General features: G+C 46.6%; 1 protein-coding gene across 2 annotated transcripts; it reads left to right on the top strand.

Moving 5' to 3' along the window:
- The first annotated feature begins 222 nt into the window (after nt 1-222).
- On the top strand, nt 223-15,563 carry LOC122095970. 2 transcript variants are annotated; one of them, XM_042666321.1, is made up of 7 exons: nt 223-314; nt 437-694; nt 988-1,111; nt 7,641-7,831; nt 9,353-9,423; nt 11,703-11,807; nt 15,325-15,563. In XM_042666321.1, exons 2-7 carry the CDS (start codon nt 473-475, stop codon nt 15,497-15,499), a joined length of 888 nt encoding a protein of 295 aa, XP_042522255.1. In that variant the 5' UTR covers nt 223-314; nt 437-472; the 3' UTR covers nt 15,500-15,563. The 2 variants fall into 2 exon arrangements, with proteins under 2 accessions (XP_042522255.1, XP_042522256.1); XM_042666322.1 differs by having other exon boundaries at nt 260-271.
- The last annotated feature ends 1,164 nt before the right edge of the window (nt 15,564-16,727 follow it).

Raw genomic sequence — 16,727 nt, 5'->3', positions numbered from 1 at the left:
TAGGAAGGAGATAAAAGCCAGAATTGCCTGACACACGGGAATGGGACCTGACCCACCCTGGGCGCCTTGGAGCCGCGTCCGTCCTGTGCGTCCCGTCCTGTGCGTCCCGTCGTTGGAGCCAGGGCGCATGCCCAGGGCGGGGAGCATTGTCACGTGCGTGGGGCTGACCCCGCCCCTCCGCCTCCACCCTCATTGCCTGGGAAGGGCTAGGGAGGGGGGTGGTGGTCGGCCAGGGGAACTGCCTCTGCACCGTGGCTGTAGGGAAGAGAGGGTGCGTTCCAACAGCCTCTGCTGGAAGGACCCCGCCACCTCGGGTAGCCCCCCCAGCCTCGGCCCTGGGGAGGGGCCACTTACCTCCTTCCCTTGGGTGGGAATGGGCGAACCCCGGGAGATCCCGAGTCCCTGCCCCAAACACTCGCCCCCCGCCGCTCCCCAGGCATCTGGGGCCCAACGACCCGCAGTCCCCCCTCCGATGGAGGTCCTGGATGAGTTCGACAACGAGTTCCCCCTGAGTGTGACCTTCTGCCAGCTCATCTCGGAGGAAGACTTTGAGAGGCAGGCGGCGATCTACACGGAGCGCGCGCTGCGCCGCCTCTTCCGCACCCTCGACCGCAACCCCGCGCTGGCGGAGCGGGTGATGCGCCGGGGCAAGCAGATCGAGTGCGAGCAGCGAGGGCTCTTCTCCTTCCTCTGGGTGCGGACCAGGGAGAAGGGGTCCCCGAGTGCAGAAGCGCCTCCTCCCCCCCTCCCGCCCCCCGTCCCCCTCCCCCAGCACCTCTGGCTGTCCCTGGGGGCAGGGCTCTGAGGTTGGGACGGAGGCGGGGAGGGGCAAAGGGCAGAAGTTACCACTCGGCCTAGCTGGGGCCCCCAGGTAACAAGTTCCAGATGCCCAATGCTGTTCCAGTCTAGGGGGAGGGAAGGGTGAACAGACCAACGACTCACCTCTCCGGCTCCTTCCGGCCTTGCCTTCTTGGCATCCTATTGCAGGCTAAGTTCATCAGTACTGTCCAGGGGGATCTGAACCACTGCAACACCATGGGAGCCTTAGAGATGCACCAGCGCCTGGAGCAGTTGAAGAGGCGCATCCTCCGTGTGCATCTGTATTCCCAGGGTGAGGTGCAACCTTTGCCTACGCTCCCTAGGAGTCAGCGCAGAGCAGTTCAGGGGCTGGGGTCCACTTGTGGGACTTGCCTTCCTGTGACCAGTTTTGCTTTGTTTGTTTGTTTTACCTGATCTTGGTGCTAGAACTCTGGGCCTGGGCACTATCCCTGAGCTCCTTTTGCTTAAGGCTAGCACTCTACTACTTGAGCTACAGCCCCACTTCCAGTTTGTTTGTTTTTTCTTCTGAGAAGTTTATTGGAGATGAGAGTCTCACAGACTTTCCTGCCCTGCCTGGCTTCAAACCATGATCCTCAGATCTCAGCTTCCTAAGTAGCTAGGATTACAGGCATGAGCCAACGAGGCTAGGCTGGGGCCAACTTTTATTCAGAGCAGAAAGGGAGACCTGGGGCAGGTGGGGTCCAGAGAGAAACAAGCACAGCTCCTCGCTAGATTGGCTAGATAGGAGACCAATTTCCAATTCTTCCTATCTGAGCAAATCACTGTTACCCTTATAACTGGAGAGTCCTTGCAGATAAACTCATATGATGCTTTGGAGTAGTGTGTGGAGAAATATAGGATCTGCCTGGCTTTACTAACCCAGCCAGCCTGACATATCACCCACTAGTAGACACTTGTCAGAGTTCTTATTGAGAAAGTGATCATACAGTGTGCATCTATAGTTCACACCTATAATCCTAACTACTCAGGATGATGAGTTCTGAGAATTTCTATCCCAAGTTAGGCTAAGCAGAAAAGTGTTCAATTAACCAGCAAAAAGCTGGTCTAGAAGCATTGCTTAAGTGGTAGAGCAGCAACTGAGAGCAAAAAAGCCAAAGCAGAGTGATGTCTTTGAGTTCAAGCTCCAATACTAACACACACACACACACACACACACAATTACACATAAAACTAGAGGTCACAAATCAGGTGCTGGTGGTTATTGCCTGTAATCTTAGCTTCAAGAGGCTGAGACTTGGAAGATGGATGTTCAAAGCCAGATGGGGTACAAAAGTCTTCAAGATTCTCCAATTAACTGCACCAGTATAGGCACACACACACACACACACACACAAGACTACAAAGAAAACACTCACTGCCAGGTACTAGTGGTTCATGCCTGTCACCTAGCTACTCAGAAGGCTGGGCAGGAAAGTCTGAGAGACTCTTCTTTTTCCTTTTTTTTTTTTGTCGGTTGTGGGGCCTGGACTCTGGGCCTGGGCGCTGTCCCTCAGCTCTTCAGCTCAAGGCTAGCGCTCTACCACTTGAGCCACAGTACCACTTCCTTAAGCAAAAAGAGCTCAAGGACAGCTCCCAGGCCCTGAGTTCAAGCCCCACAGGAAGAAAGTGCACCCAAAGTATCTGTCACCAGAGCTTCAGCCAGTGGCCTCCTCATGCCATACTTATTTCATTCTTTGTAACTCCTTGTCTTTTCCTAGAATATTTTATTTTATTTTTATGTTGATCATGGAGCTTGAACTCTGGGCTTAGGCGCTGTCCTTCAGCTCTCCAGCTCAAAGCTAGCACTCTACCACTTGAGCCACAGAGCCACTTCCGGTTTTCTGGTGGTTTATTGTAAATAAGAGTCTCACAGACTTTCCTGCCTCAACTGGCTTTGAACTATGATCCTCAGATCTCCCTCTTGAGTAGCTAGGATTACCGGCACCTGGCTGCCTAGCATATTTTAAAGGGAATCTCAGATGTTGTCATTGTGTTTTCTTTTTTTTTTTTTTTGTCGGTCGTGGCACTTGAACTCTGGGCCTGGGCATTGTCCCACAGCTCTTCAGCTCAAGGTGAGCACTCAACCACAAGATGAGCACTCTACCATTTGAGCCACAGTGCCATTTCGTTTTTTCTTTTTTTCTTTTTTTTTGTCGGTCGTGGTGCACTATCCCTTAGTTCCTCAGCTCAAGGTGAGCGCTCTACCACTTGAGCCACAGCACCACTTCTGGTTTTCTGGTGGTTTATTGGAGATAAATCTCATGGACTTTCCTACCCAGGCTGGCTTTGAACCACCATCCTCAGAACTCAGCCTCCTGAGTAGCTAGGATTACAGGCAAGAGCCACTGGCGCCTGGCTCGCTACTTCCAGTTTTCTGAGTGGTTTATTGGAGATAAGAGTCTCACAGGGCTGGAAAGATGACTCAGTGGTAGAGTACTTGCCCTGCATGCATCAGGCCCTGGGTTCGATTCCTCAGCACCACATAAGCAGAAAAAGTTGGAAGTGGCTCTGTGGCTCAAGTGGTGGGGTGCTACCCTTGAACTGAAGAGCTGAGGCACAGCACCCAGGCCCAGAGTTCAGGCCCCATGACTGACAAAAAAAAAAAAAAAGACTCTCATAGACTTTCCTGCCCAGGCTGGCTTTGAACTATGATCCTCAGATCTCAGCCCCCTCAGTAGCTAGGACTACAGGGGTGAGCCACCGGCAGCTGGCTCATTGTGTTTTCTTAATTCATTAGGACATACCTTAATTTTTTTTTTAGATGAATTTTTTATTTATGTCTAGGCTAGTCTTGAACCTGTGGGCTCAAATGATCTCATCTCAACCTCCTATCAGGATTCACTGAGGCATGCACATTCATTTTGGGTGTTAGGCTTCTTAGGTTACTGTGGCACTGGAGTAAGCATATTTGTGTTCAGGGTACCAGTGACTCATGCCTGTAATTCTAGCTACTCAGGAGGCTGAGATCTGAGGATTGTAGTCTGAAGCCAGCCTGGGCAGGAAAGTCCATGAGGCTCTTATCTCCAATTAGCTGCCAAAATGCATAACTGTGGCTCAAGTGGTAAAGTGCCAGCCTGGAGTGAAAAAACTAAGGTACAGCACCCAGGCGCTCAGTGTTCAAGTCCCGGAGTATCAGCACACACACAGTGTTCCATTGGGGACAGTTTAATCACATGAAGATGGCAGATGTAAGTTGAGGTTGCCATGGGCAATCTCTGGATACTTCTTTGAGATGGATGGTGCCACTTCCTCTCTTTTCCCCCTCATGTCATCTGTTGAAATTGTGTTGTGCTTTGAGAGTTCGTCTGTCCCCTATTTCTTCAACAGTCACTCTAATGGCGCTACTGGATTCAGGCTGAGTTCTGGCGTGTTTGTGTTGAGTGATAGGTGACACTAGAGGTAGGGTAGGAGACCCTGCACACATGAAGGCCTCCACTTTCTGTAGTGCTCTACGTGGCTCATCCATGTGTCTGGTTCATCTAGTGGTTGCAATAACAGGATATATAGCCACTGAAGTGGCTTCTGGGTTATTTATCTCTGTTTTATAGAAAATAGAAGTTGAGCCGGGCGCTGGTGGCTCATGCCAGTAATCCTAGCTACTGAGGAGGCTGAGATCTGATGATCACAGTTCAAAGCCAGCCTGGGCAAGGAAAGTCCGTGAGACTCTTATCTCCAATAGAAAACCAGAAGTGGAGCTGTGGCTCAAGCGGTAGAGCACTCGCCTTGAGCTGAAGAGCTGAGGGATAGCGCCCAAGCCCAGAGTTCAAGCCCCATGACTGACAAAAAGAAAAAAAAAAAGAAAATAGAAGTTGATGGGACTGGGATGTGGCTTAGTGGTAGAGTGCTTGCCTAGCATGCATGAAGCCCTGGGTTCAATTCCTCAGAACCACATACACAGAAAAAGCCAGAAGTGGCACTGTGGCTCATGTGGTAGAGTGGTAGCCTTGGGCAAAAGAAGAAGGAGGAGGAGGAGGAGGAAGAAGAAGAAAGAAGCAGCAGCAGCAGCTGCTGCTGCTCAGGGACAGTGCCCAGGCTGAGTTCAAGCCCCAGGACTGGCAAAAACAAACAAACAAACAAACAAAAACCCCAAAATAGGGGCTGGGAAGGTGGCTCAGTGGTAGAGCACTTGCCTTGCATGTTCGAGGCCCTGGGTTCGATTCCTCAGCACCACATAAGAAAAAAGCTGGAAGTGGCGCTGTGGCTCAAGTGGTAGAGTGCTAGCCTTGAGCTGAAGAGCTGAGGGACAGCGCCCAAGCCCAGAGTTCAGACCCCACGACCAGACCCAAAAAAAAACAAAAAAAAACCAAAATAGAAGCCGGGTGTTGGTGACTCACACCTATTAAAGGATCAAAGTTTGAAGTCAAGTGAGCAGGAAGGTTTGTGAGCCTCTTCAATTAACCACCAAAAGCCAGAAGTAGAGGTTTGGCTCAAGTAGTGGAATGCTAGCTAGCTTAGTGCCCAGGCCTTGAGTTCAAGACCCAGGTTCAACACACACATACACCAGAAGCACACATATACACAAAAACATGAGAGCCAGGTACTGGTGGCTCAGGTCTGTAATCCTAGCTGCACTAGCTGCATAGGAAACTGAGATCTGAGGATCTGAGGATCGCAGTTTGAAGCCAGCCTGGTAGGGAAATCTGTGAGACTTTTATCTCCAATTAATCACAGGAAAAGCCAAGAGTGGCACTGTGGCTCAAGTGGTAAAGTACTAGCTTTGAGCAAAAGAAGCCCCAGGGACAGTACCCAGGCTGAGAGTTTGAACTCTAGAACAAGAAAGAAGAGGTTAGAACAAGAAAGAATCAGGAGGTTAAGTGACATATGAAAGGTCATGTAGTGTAAATATGGCTGAGGCTGGACTTGAGCTTGGGTCTGGGTTGGTTCAGGAGCACTGGCTCTTAACTGCAGGCCAGAGGGGTGCTGATTATTATCACTACAGTTAATAGATGAGCTGTTCTGATGAGCTATTTGAGGGATATGTTAGCACTCTTGTCACTGGACATCTATACTTGTTTTGTTTATTGTTTTCGTTTTGTCGGTCATGGGACTTGAACTCTGGGCCTGAGCGCTGTGGACATCTCTACTTTGTGTGTGGTACTGCAGTATTTAGGGGTCTTGTGCTTTCTTAACTGATATTCTACCCCTTGAGCTACACCTCCAGCACTTTTGGCTTTTGTCATTTTAAAACTAGAGTCTTGTATTTATCCCATGCTGGCCTGGACCCCAACATATTTTTGCTTCTTGTGTAATAGACACCACCACACTGAACTTTTTACTGATTTGAGATGAGGTCTTATAAACTTTTTGCCCTTGGGCTGGGAAGGTGGCTCAGTGGTAGAGCGCTTGCCTTGCATGCCTGAGGCCCTGGGTTCGATTCCTCAGCACCACATAAGCAAAAAGAAAAAAGCCGGAAGTGGTGCTGTGGCACAAGTGGTAGAGCGCTAGCCTTGAGCTGAAGAGCTGAGGGGCAGCGCCCAGTCCCAGAGTTCAGGCCCCGCGACCAGACCCCAAAAATAAAAAATAAAAATAAACTTTTTGCCCTGGCTGGCCTCTACCTCCCAAGTAGCTAGGATTATGGGTGTGTACCACCATGCTACTCATCTCCAATGTGTAAACAGTACAAATAGCCTGGCTCTTGAATATGTTAGAAAGATCTAAAAGAGAAGAACAAGGGAAGGAAGTGGCCCAGGTCCAAACCCTCATAGATTCCCTTCCGGAGGCCACCTCTATAGACTTCAGTGGATGTTTCCTAATGAAGGATACATCCCCTTTCATATCCATGCCCCAAGACAGCCCTGAGTCTGGGTCTGCTCACCCAGGTCTGTGGCATGGATGTCCCTTGCTGATGTTGTCAGACTCAACTTTCCACAGAGCTGGGGAGTTAGTTTGCATAGCCATGCTTTCCTCTCCTTTGTGTGTGTGTGTGTGTGTGTGTGTGTGTGTGTGTGTGTGTATACACACTGGGGCTTGACCTCAGGACCTGAATGCTGTCCCTTAACTTTTTTCGGCTTTTTTTTTTTTTTTTTCTTTTTGCTTATGTGGTGCTGGGGAATCGAACCCAGGGCCTCAGGCATGCAAGGCAAGCGCTCTACCACTGAGCCACCTTCCCAGCCCTGTCCCTTAACTTTTTTGCTCAAGGCTGCCACTTGTGCCACAGCTTCACTTTCAGCTTGTTTGCTAGTTAATTGGAGATAGGAGTCTCATGGACTTCCCTTCTTAGAACTGGCCTTGAACTGTGCTCCTCAGATCTCAGCCTCCTGAGTAGTTGGGATTTTAGATATGAGTCATTAATTCCTGGTTCGTACTTTATCTCACTGTCCAGTGTGGATTCTGACTGTACAGACAGAGCTCTATCTCTCTCAGACAGAAGTACCTTTTTCCCATAGGACTATGGGGTTGGTAAGATGGCACTTGGTGGTGCCTGTCTGAAGTGGTTCGAGTTATTGCTGTGAGGTGCTTCCCTTTCTTTTTTTTTTTTTTTTTTGTCGGTCGTGGGGCTTGAACTCTGGGCCTGGGCGCTGTCCCTCAGCTCTTCAGCTCAAGGCGAGCGCTCTACCACTTGAGCTACAGCGCCACTTCCGGTTTTCTGGTGGTTTATTGGAGATAGGAGTCTCACCGTCTCTCTGCCCAGGCTGGCTTTGAACCGCGATCCTCAGATCTCAGCCTCCTGAGTAGCTAGGATTACAGGTGTGAGCCACCAGCGCCCGGCGAGTGCTTCCCTTTTTTATGGATAGTGTGAAGACCTTGTACCCCATTATTTTAGGCCCCTATTCTACCCTGCACTGGACTAGGTTAGGCACTCACTGCACTTTTTGTTATAGATGCCAAGAGGAAGAGGAGAAAGCCTAAACTCAAGAAGCCAGTTCCCGTCTTCTCACAGGACCAGTCAACCTCCCCATGCCTGTCACCTCCAGCACTGCCTCCACCTGTCAACACCATGGCCTCTGTGGTGGCCTCATCACCACCTGTCTATACTATGCCTAGGGTCTTTGGTCCCTTCCCTCCAAATACGGTCAGTGGACTTCCCTCACTTCAGAGATTCATGCTGGGGCAGCCTCTGAGCCTCCTACTCAGAACAATCCCTGCTGTTGTCCTGGGCTCGCAGCCATGGCACTCAGATCCCTGCAGATAGACCTTTGTAGACCAGGTTTGGTAGAATTTCAATGGATGAAAAAGGGGCAACTCTGGTTGGCAGGTCATAGTGTGAGTCAAAAGCACAGACTGCTGGGTGCCAGTAGCTTGAACCTGTAATTCTATTTACCTAGGAGGCTGAGATCTGACGATGATGCTTTGAAGCAGTCCTGGGAAGGAAAGCCCATGAGAATTCTTTTTTTTTTTTGCCAGTCATGGGGCCTGAACTCTGGGCCTGGGTACTGTCCCTCAGCTCTTCAGCTCAAGGCTAGCGCTCTACCACTGGAGCCAAGCACCACTTCCAGCTTTTTCTGCTTATGTGGTGCTGAGGAATTGAACCCAGGGCTTCATGCATGCAAGGCAAGCACTCTACCACTGAGCCACCTTCCCAGCCCCAAGGGTTGTTTTTTTGTTTGCTTGTTTGGGTTTTTTTTTAACTGTATTTTTTTTTGTCTTTTTCTTTTTTGGTACTCAGGATCGAACCCAGGACGTTGCATTTGCTAGGCAAGTGCGTTGCCACTGAGCTACATCCCAGCCCCCCATGAGAATTCTTATCTCCAGTTAGCCACAAAAAATTAATTGGAGCTGTGGCTCAAGTGGTAGAGCACTAGCCTTGAGTACAAAAGCTCAGGGACAGAGCCCAGGCCTGATTTCAGGCCCCAGGACCCCCCCACTCTCCCTGCCATATTTCTACCTTCACCCAAGTACATTGGTGAGGCTTCTTGAACTCCCAAAGGACAGGTGGTAAGCCATGGGCCTCTCCCTGGGTTAACCTTTTCTTTCTTTCTTTCTTTCTTTCTTTCTTTCTTTCTTTCTTTCTTTCTTTCTTTCTTTCTTTCTTTCTTTCTTTCTTTCTTTCTTTCTTCTTCTTCTTGTTTTTTTTTTTTTTTTGCCAGTCCTTGGGCTTGAACTCAGAGCCTGCGCACTGTTCCTGAGCTGCTTTTGCTCAAGGATAGCACTCTGCCACTTGAGCCACAGCACTACTTCTGGCTTTTTCTGTTTTTGTGGTATTGAGGAATTGAACCCAGGGCTTCATGCATGCTAGGCAAGCACTCTACCACTAAGCCACATTCCCAGTCCCTCGGGTTAACCTTGACCTCACTTTTCTCCTCTCCATGGCTGTTGTCTCCTTGTTGCCTCCTTTCAATGTAAATACTTCCAGTTTTCTGTTTATCTTGGGCATCTCACTTCAGGTCCCTTTTCCACCTCCTCCAGGCAGCCCTCTATGCTGGGTTAGGATCCCAGCCATCAGTTCATTCTCTGTTCCCCTAAAATGTCAAAAGCAACGGTGGCATTGATACTTATGCTGAATGAATGAAAATCTTCTGGTTCTTACGTGAGGATTAGTGTTCTGCATGTTGAAGTGTCTACATTTGTCCTGAAATTTCTTTGTTTCCTGCAGATGGAGAAATTGGACATTTCAAAGTCTGAAGTGAAATTAACCTGGAATGGCCTGTCATCAAACCCAAAGAGGTGGAAGGAATTTACTCTGGGTTTGAGAGAAGTGAAAAAGGAACATTGTGGTATATGGATAGGGTGACAGCAAAAGAGAGAACTATAGAGAGGGGGTTATTTTTTTTAGCTTTATTTTTATTTATTTACTTATTTATTTTTGTGCCAGTTCTGGGGCTTAAACTCAGGTCCTAGGCACTATCCTTGAGCTTTTGTGCTTAAGGCTAGTGCTCTACCACTTGAGCCATCATTCCACTTCTGTTATTTTTTAAAATTAGCATACATTAATTGTACAAGAAGGTTTAATTACAATATTTGCAAATATGTAAATAATGTATCTCAATCAACTTTACCCCCTCTATCACATTTATCCCATTCCCTGTTTCTTAAGACAATTTCAACAGGGTTAATTGTTTTGTTTTCATATGTGTAAACTACTTCAACTGTGGACATCCTATTCACCCTCTTCATTAGCCTTCTACTCTCACTGGTACTAACCTGAAACAGAGCCTGTTTTACTTTCCTTTTATTCATTATTTAATGTATCAAGTGTTTTATGATGGCATTTCAGATATGCAAATATTATATTTTGCTCAGAATAACCTTCTCTGTTGCCTTCTTTTCTTGCTCCCCCCCAACCCTATCAGCAGCTTTCTTTGAGATCCCTTATGCTATACATATGTAGTTTACAATGTATTTTGAAATTTTTTTTCTTTCTTTCTTTTTTTTTTTTTTTTGGGTCCAGTCGTGGGACCTGAACTTTGGGCCTGGGCGCTGTCCCTCAGCTCTTCAGCTCAAGGCTAGCGCTCTACCACCTGAGCCACAGCACCACTTCCGCTTTTTTTCTTTTTGCTTATGTGGTGCTGAGGAATCAAACCCAGGACCTCATGCATGCAAGGCAAGTGCTCTACCACTGAGCCACCTTCCTAGCCCCTGAAATTTTTTTTTTTTTTATTGGTCATGGGGCCTGAACCCTTGGCCTGGGCGCTGTCCCTCAGCTCTTCAGCTCAAGGCTAGTGGTCTACCACTTGAGCCACAGTGCCATTTCCAACTTTTTCGGCTTATATGGTGCTGAGGAATCGAACCTAGGACCTCAAGCATGCAAGGCAAGCACTCTACTACTGAGCCATTGTCCCAGCCCTGTATTTTGAAATTATTTACCCTACATCTTTTTGTTCTCCTAGAGATGATTATTCTGATATATATATATGTATGTATAATATATACAATATATATGACATATAACATATATGTATATTATATGTATAGTACATATATGTGTATTATGCATTTGTGAAATACCATAGTGAAAATCCTTCATACACTTGATATCCACTACAAAGAATCATAAGAGATGCTAGGCACCAGTGGCTCACACTTATAATCCTAGCTACTCAGGAGGCTAAGATCTGAGGATCACAGTTTGAAGTCAGCCTGGGTAGTAAAGTCTGTGAGACTTACCTCTAGTTAACCACCAAAAAGCCTGAAGTGGATCTGTAGCTCAAGTGATACAGCACCAGCCTTGAGTGAAAAAGGGACTGTGCCTAGGCTCTGAGTTCAAGCCCCAGTACAGGCACCAAAAAAAAAAAAAAGAATATAGTAAAGTTCTGTTTGAGGGTACGGATGTTGATGTGAGGGGGTAGAATGTATGATGAATATGATCAAAGCACTTTATGTGTGTGTGAAAGTAGAAAAGTGATATCTTTTGAAATTGTTTTTAGAAGGTGGGGAAAGAAGAAGAGAGAGTGATAGAGGAATAAGGTTGATAGGGTATATAATATAGGAGTATGGAAATGTTACAATGACACCCTCCCCTGTACAACTCATGTATGCTAATACAAAATCTTTCTTAAAGATTAGGGGGTATCCTGAAAGCCAACTCCATTGATGTTTTCTCCCAACCAATTTATTATTGTTATTGTTATTATTATTATTTGTGTGTACTCGTACTGGGATTGAACTCAGGGTTTCACACTCTTGCTTGCCCTTTTTCCCTCAAAGTTGGCATTCTAACACTCGAGCCATGCCTCTACTTTGTCTTTTTGTAGGTTAATTGATGATAAGAGTCTTGCAGATTGTCTGCGACAGCTGGCTCTGAATCTTGATTCCCAAATCTCAACCTTCTGAGTTGCTAGGGATTATAGGCCTGAAGCACTGGTGCCTCGCTTCTCTCCACAATGTTGAGTGGTTATTATCCTCATTTCCCCGGGGAAAGAGTCTGGGTTCTGTATGGGAATCCTGCATGTGGAAGCTTTTGGAGGGGCCCAGGGCTGACGGCCTGTCTCTACCTTGTCTTGCAGCCACATGGTTGATCTGACTCCCTTGGTCCTCAACCCCGGAGGCTTCCATTTCTCATACTTGGCTGGAAACAGTGTGCCCAAGCTCCACTGCCCTGGCTTCCCCTGGTAAGCCAGCATCCTACCTCATACTTTGTGCCTCTCTGGGCCTAATTGTCTCTTTTGTATCCCCAGGCTTTCTAATGGTCTTCTGCCCCCGAATGGCATTGTACCCAAAGTCCAGGGGAAAAAACTGCATTATGACGTTTAGTCCACTTACAAGAATGACTCTAAATGATATCACCAACTGAAAGGCAACCTGGGATTTGTATTTGACAAAGCAGGGATTCCCTGAACGTGGGTTTGGATCACTTGCTTTTCCTCTTAGAATGCTAAATATGTTCTAGTGACATTGAATGCTAATTGTGTATGCTTATGTGTGCCAGTACTAGGGCTTGAACCCAGGGACTCAGGTTCTCAATTGGCTTTTTATCTCAAGGCTCTACTGTGTGGCCATATATCTCCACTTGGGTTATTTTGATGGTTAATTGGAGATAAGTATCTCATGGACTTTTCTGCCTAGACTGGCTTAAAATCTCAATCTTAAGATCTCAGCCTCCTGAGTAGCAAGGATTACAGGTATAGGCCACTAGTACCTGGCTGAATGCTGTTATTAGTCCTGGGGCTTGAACTCAGGGCCTGGGCTCTGTCCCTGAGGATTTTTTTTCTCTTAAGGCTAGTGCTCTATCATTTGAGCTACAGCTTTTTGGTGGTTACTTGGAGATAAGAAACACACACACACACACACACACACACACACACACACACACACACACACACAGAATCACACAGAATCACACAGACTTTCCTACCCATGCTGGCTTCTAATTGTGATCCTCATATCTCAGTCTCCTGAGTAGCTAGGATTACAGGTGCCTACCCACCAGTGCCTACCTTCCTAGGCTCACCTTTGATCTTGCACATTCTGTGTGTTGGTACAAATGTTGATGTCATGTATCCTTCATTATAGTGTCATACACAGTAATTTCATTGCCTTAAAAAAAAATCCTGTAGTCAGGCACTGGTGGCTCACACCTGTAATCCTACTTACCAGGAGGCTGAGATCTGAAGATCGAAGTTCAAAGCCAGCCTGGGCAGGAAAGTCTGGGAGATTCTAATCTCCAATAAACCACCAGCAAACTGGAAGTGGTGCTGTGGCTCAAGTGGTAGAGCGCACACCTCGAGCTGAAGAGCTGAGGGACAGTGCTCAGGCCCAGAGTTCAAGCCCCACGACCAGCAAAAATAAATAAATAAATAAATAAAAATAAATCCTGTGGCCAGGCAGTGGTAGCTCACTCATGCCTGTGAACTGCAGTTGGAGGCTAGCCGAGGGGAGACAAATCCACCACAAGACTTTTATTTCTAATTAGCTAGCAAAAAGCCATGGTGTTGGAGGCATGACTCAGGTGGTAACATATCATCCAGGGAGGGAAAGCATCAGGTACCAAGTTTGGTCTGGATCCCTCCTCCCGGCCCCACAGGAGAAAAACAAACAGTGACAATGTGGGAGATCACTAACCATGAATGAGGGAGAACTCAAGGCCCTGAGTTCAAGCCCAGAATGGGCACAAAAAATGCTCTTCCTGTTCATTCCTCCTTCCGCTGAGCTGCTTGCTACCACTGGTCTTTGACATCTCCATAGTTTTTCCTTTTCCAGAAGGTTATGTAATGAATACCACACAGTATGTAGTAGTTTTGCATTGGCAGCCTCCAACTAAGTAATATGAACTTGAGAGTTTTTGTTTTTGTTTTCTCTTTTGGATTTGCTGAGGATGGAACCTAGGGCTTCAAGCATTTTCTATCTTTTCATGGCTCAATAGCTCTGAATAATACTCCAGTGCCTTGATGTACTATATCTATACATCTACAAGAAGATACCTTGGTTATATCTAAGCAATTTAGAATAAAGGTTGGGGGTGGGAATGTGGCTTAGTGGTAGAGTGCTTGCCTTGCACGCATGAAGCCCTGGGTTCCATTCCTCAGTACCACATAAACAAAAAGCTGAAAGTGGTGCTTTGACTCAAGTGGTACAATGCTAGCCTTGAGCAAAAGAAGCTCAGGGACAGTTCCCTGAGTTCAAGCCCTAGGACTGGGGGAAAACAAAAAGAATAAAGGTTTCTGGGTGCTTTTGGCTCATCCTGTAACCCTAGCTATACTTAGAGGCTAAGATCTGCGGATGGCTATTTGGAGCATGCCTGGGCAAGTGAGTGTATGAGACTAATCTCCAATTAACCACAAAAAAGCTTGAAGTAGAGCTGTGGCTCAAAGTGGTAGAGTGCTAGCCTAGTACAAAAGAGCTAAAGGACAGTGCCCAGACCCCAAATTCAAGCCCCATGACTGACAAAAACAAAACAAAACAATAAAACAAAGAATAGAGTAACAAAGTTACTCAGTTAATTATTGGTAGAGTTATGATTGAAATTGCGCACACTCTGGCTCCAGAGTCAATTAGAGTCATATCGCAAGTACTTTCTCAGCAACTTGATTTTTTTCATTAATAAAACATTGAAAACAAATCATTTAAATAGGGATACAGGTGGACCCATTGCAACAATGAGATGTACAAGTCATTAGGTCGAAAACGAACTTTACAACTTTGGTGCAGGGGTGGGAGGCGGGGAGGATGGGGGGGAGGAGGGGAAGGGATGGGAAGGGGAAACAAGGGAGGAGGCTACAATGCTTGATAAAAAATGCACTCATTATCTTGCCCATGTAATTGTAACCCCTCTGTACAGTATTTTCACAATAAAAAAACAAAACAAAACAAAAAAACCCTCACAGACTTTCCTACCCAGCCTGGCTTTGAACCACAAAACTTAGATCTCAGAGCTACATGCATAAGCCACTGGCATAGATATGTGTATATAAGATATATATGTATATGATATGTATCTTATTTAAAAATAATTTATACAATACTTTTAATAATTTTGTTCATGGAAAATGTTAATATTCACTGTGTTACCATTTTTTTTTTTTTTGGGTCCAGTCATGGGGCATGAACTCTGGGCCTAGGCACTGTCCCTCAGCTCTTCAGCTCAAGGCTAGCACTCTACCACTTGAGCCACAGCGCCACTTACGGCTTTTTTTTCTATTTGCTTATGTGGTGCTGAGGAATCGAACCCAGGGCCTCATGCATGCAAGGCAAGCGCTCTACCACTGAGCCACCTTCCCAGCCCCAATATTCACTGTGTTACCATCTCAGCCATCCATGTAATCTGTAGTTACTGCAGATGACCATCATATTGAACTGTTGAATCTGTAAACTATTGATAATCTGTCACTCATATGTGCAGTCACACACATGTACCTTAACAGAAAAAATAGAAAATATGAAACATAAAATGCTTTCTCTTTATTACTGTTAAAAAAACAACAACATTGGAATATCTTCCGCATCTCTTTGCCAGAACCAGAATAGCCCACTGCTTCTCTGTACTGTTTCTTCTCCACAGGAGAGGTATCTGGAAGTAGAATTGTCTCAGGAAGTCATCTTGCAGGCTAGGATTTTGTCACCTGTACCTTTGGTGGCCCTTTGTGCTGGTGTCCTACCTCATGAACATATGATGTCTTTTCTCCCATGCAGGACTTCGGCCTGTAATGGATCCCCCAATACAGGTGAAACTCCATGCCATGGTGTGAGAGCTTCTATCTTCTCCCCACCTGTCCTACTCAAATTCCAGCCTGTGTCCAAACCCAAAGACGACTCAGAGAATGACCCTGGCAGTGCAGAGTCCACGCCCCCCAACAGGAGCCAGTAACCTCTTCCCTGCAGACCACAGCGTGAGGAATTAATAAAGTTCCCATGGAGGTGCCATCCTTGTGCTAGACTGCCCAGGTGTTGTGTGATCCAAAGGCTCCCTCTAGCCAGAAGAGGGGCTGGGGAGTGAAGGGGGGTCTAGGCCTAAGCCTCCAAGGCCTCCTGACCCTGACTGGATCAGTACTATGTGAAGTTCTCTACCTATAGCATGACAATTCAGTCGTGTGTAATTTGAAAGGGTGGGGAGTACTATCCTTCTGTTTAGTGCCTCTCAGGCCTATTTGGGCCTTTCTTCACTTGAGTTACAAATCTACTGTATTTTTCATATCCCTGGCCTAAACGTTGGTATGGAAACTGAACTGAGCCGGGCTACTCAGGAGGCTGGAATCTGAGGATCACAATTCAAAGCCAGCCTGGTTAGGAAAGCTTGTGAGACTCTTATCTCCAAATAACCTCCAGGAAACCAGAAGTGGTGCTGTGGCTCAAGTGGTAGAGTGCTAGCCTTGAGCTGACAGAGCCCAGGCCCAGAGTGCAAGCCCCACAACCGACAAAAAAAAATAAAATAAAAGAAGAAAGCTGAAGGCTGGTGGGTCACACCTATAATCCTAGCTACTCAGTAGGTTGAGATCTGTGGATAGTGGTTCAAAGTCAGCTGGGGCAAGAAAATCCATGAAACTCTTATCTCCAATAAATCGATCAGAAGACTGGAAGTGGCACTGTGGCTCAAGTGGTAGAGCTCTAGCCTTGAGCTGAAAAGCTCCGGGACAGTGCCCAGGCCCAGAATTCAAGCCCCACAACCACTACCACCACCAACAACAAAAAGAGGCCTGGGAAGGTGGAGGAAAGTGAGCAGGCTTGTCAGTTTACAATTTGGCACTTTTATCCTGAGGTGTTTCAAAAGTATGTAACTTTCATTGTTATATTGCATGCAGGCTGTAGAACTCAAGCAGTATGTTGAAATGTTTCTAAATGCTTGATGATTCCTGGACATTAGCAAATATATTCAGTGAGCCATGGTATATGCCCCTTATCTTGTTTGGGACTGTAAAATAAACTAAGCAGTCCAGGTCCCTGTCTCTGTCCCTAAAGGGTTTATAACCCATACCCCTCTGTGGGTGTCCATCAGTACACAGACAAAATCACTATAGATTACAATTGGGATAAATTCTAACAGGTGTATGGAGAAAGGTTGGACATTTTAAAAAATTTTTTCCTGATATTTATGTTGA

This window comes from Dipodomys spectabilis, unplaced genomic scaffold (assembly GCF_019054845.1).
Source record: "Dipodomys spectabilis isolate Male_0828 unplaced genomic scaffold, ASM1905484v1 ptg000363l, whole genome shotgun sequence".
Taxonomy (NCBI): Eukaryota; Metazoa; Chordata; class Mammalia; order Rodentia; family Heteromyidae; genus Dipodomys; species Dipodomys spectabilis.
The sequence above is the reverse complement of the archived record's forward strand: the minus strand, read 5'-3'. Positions and strand labels throughout refer to the sequence as shown.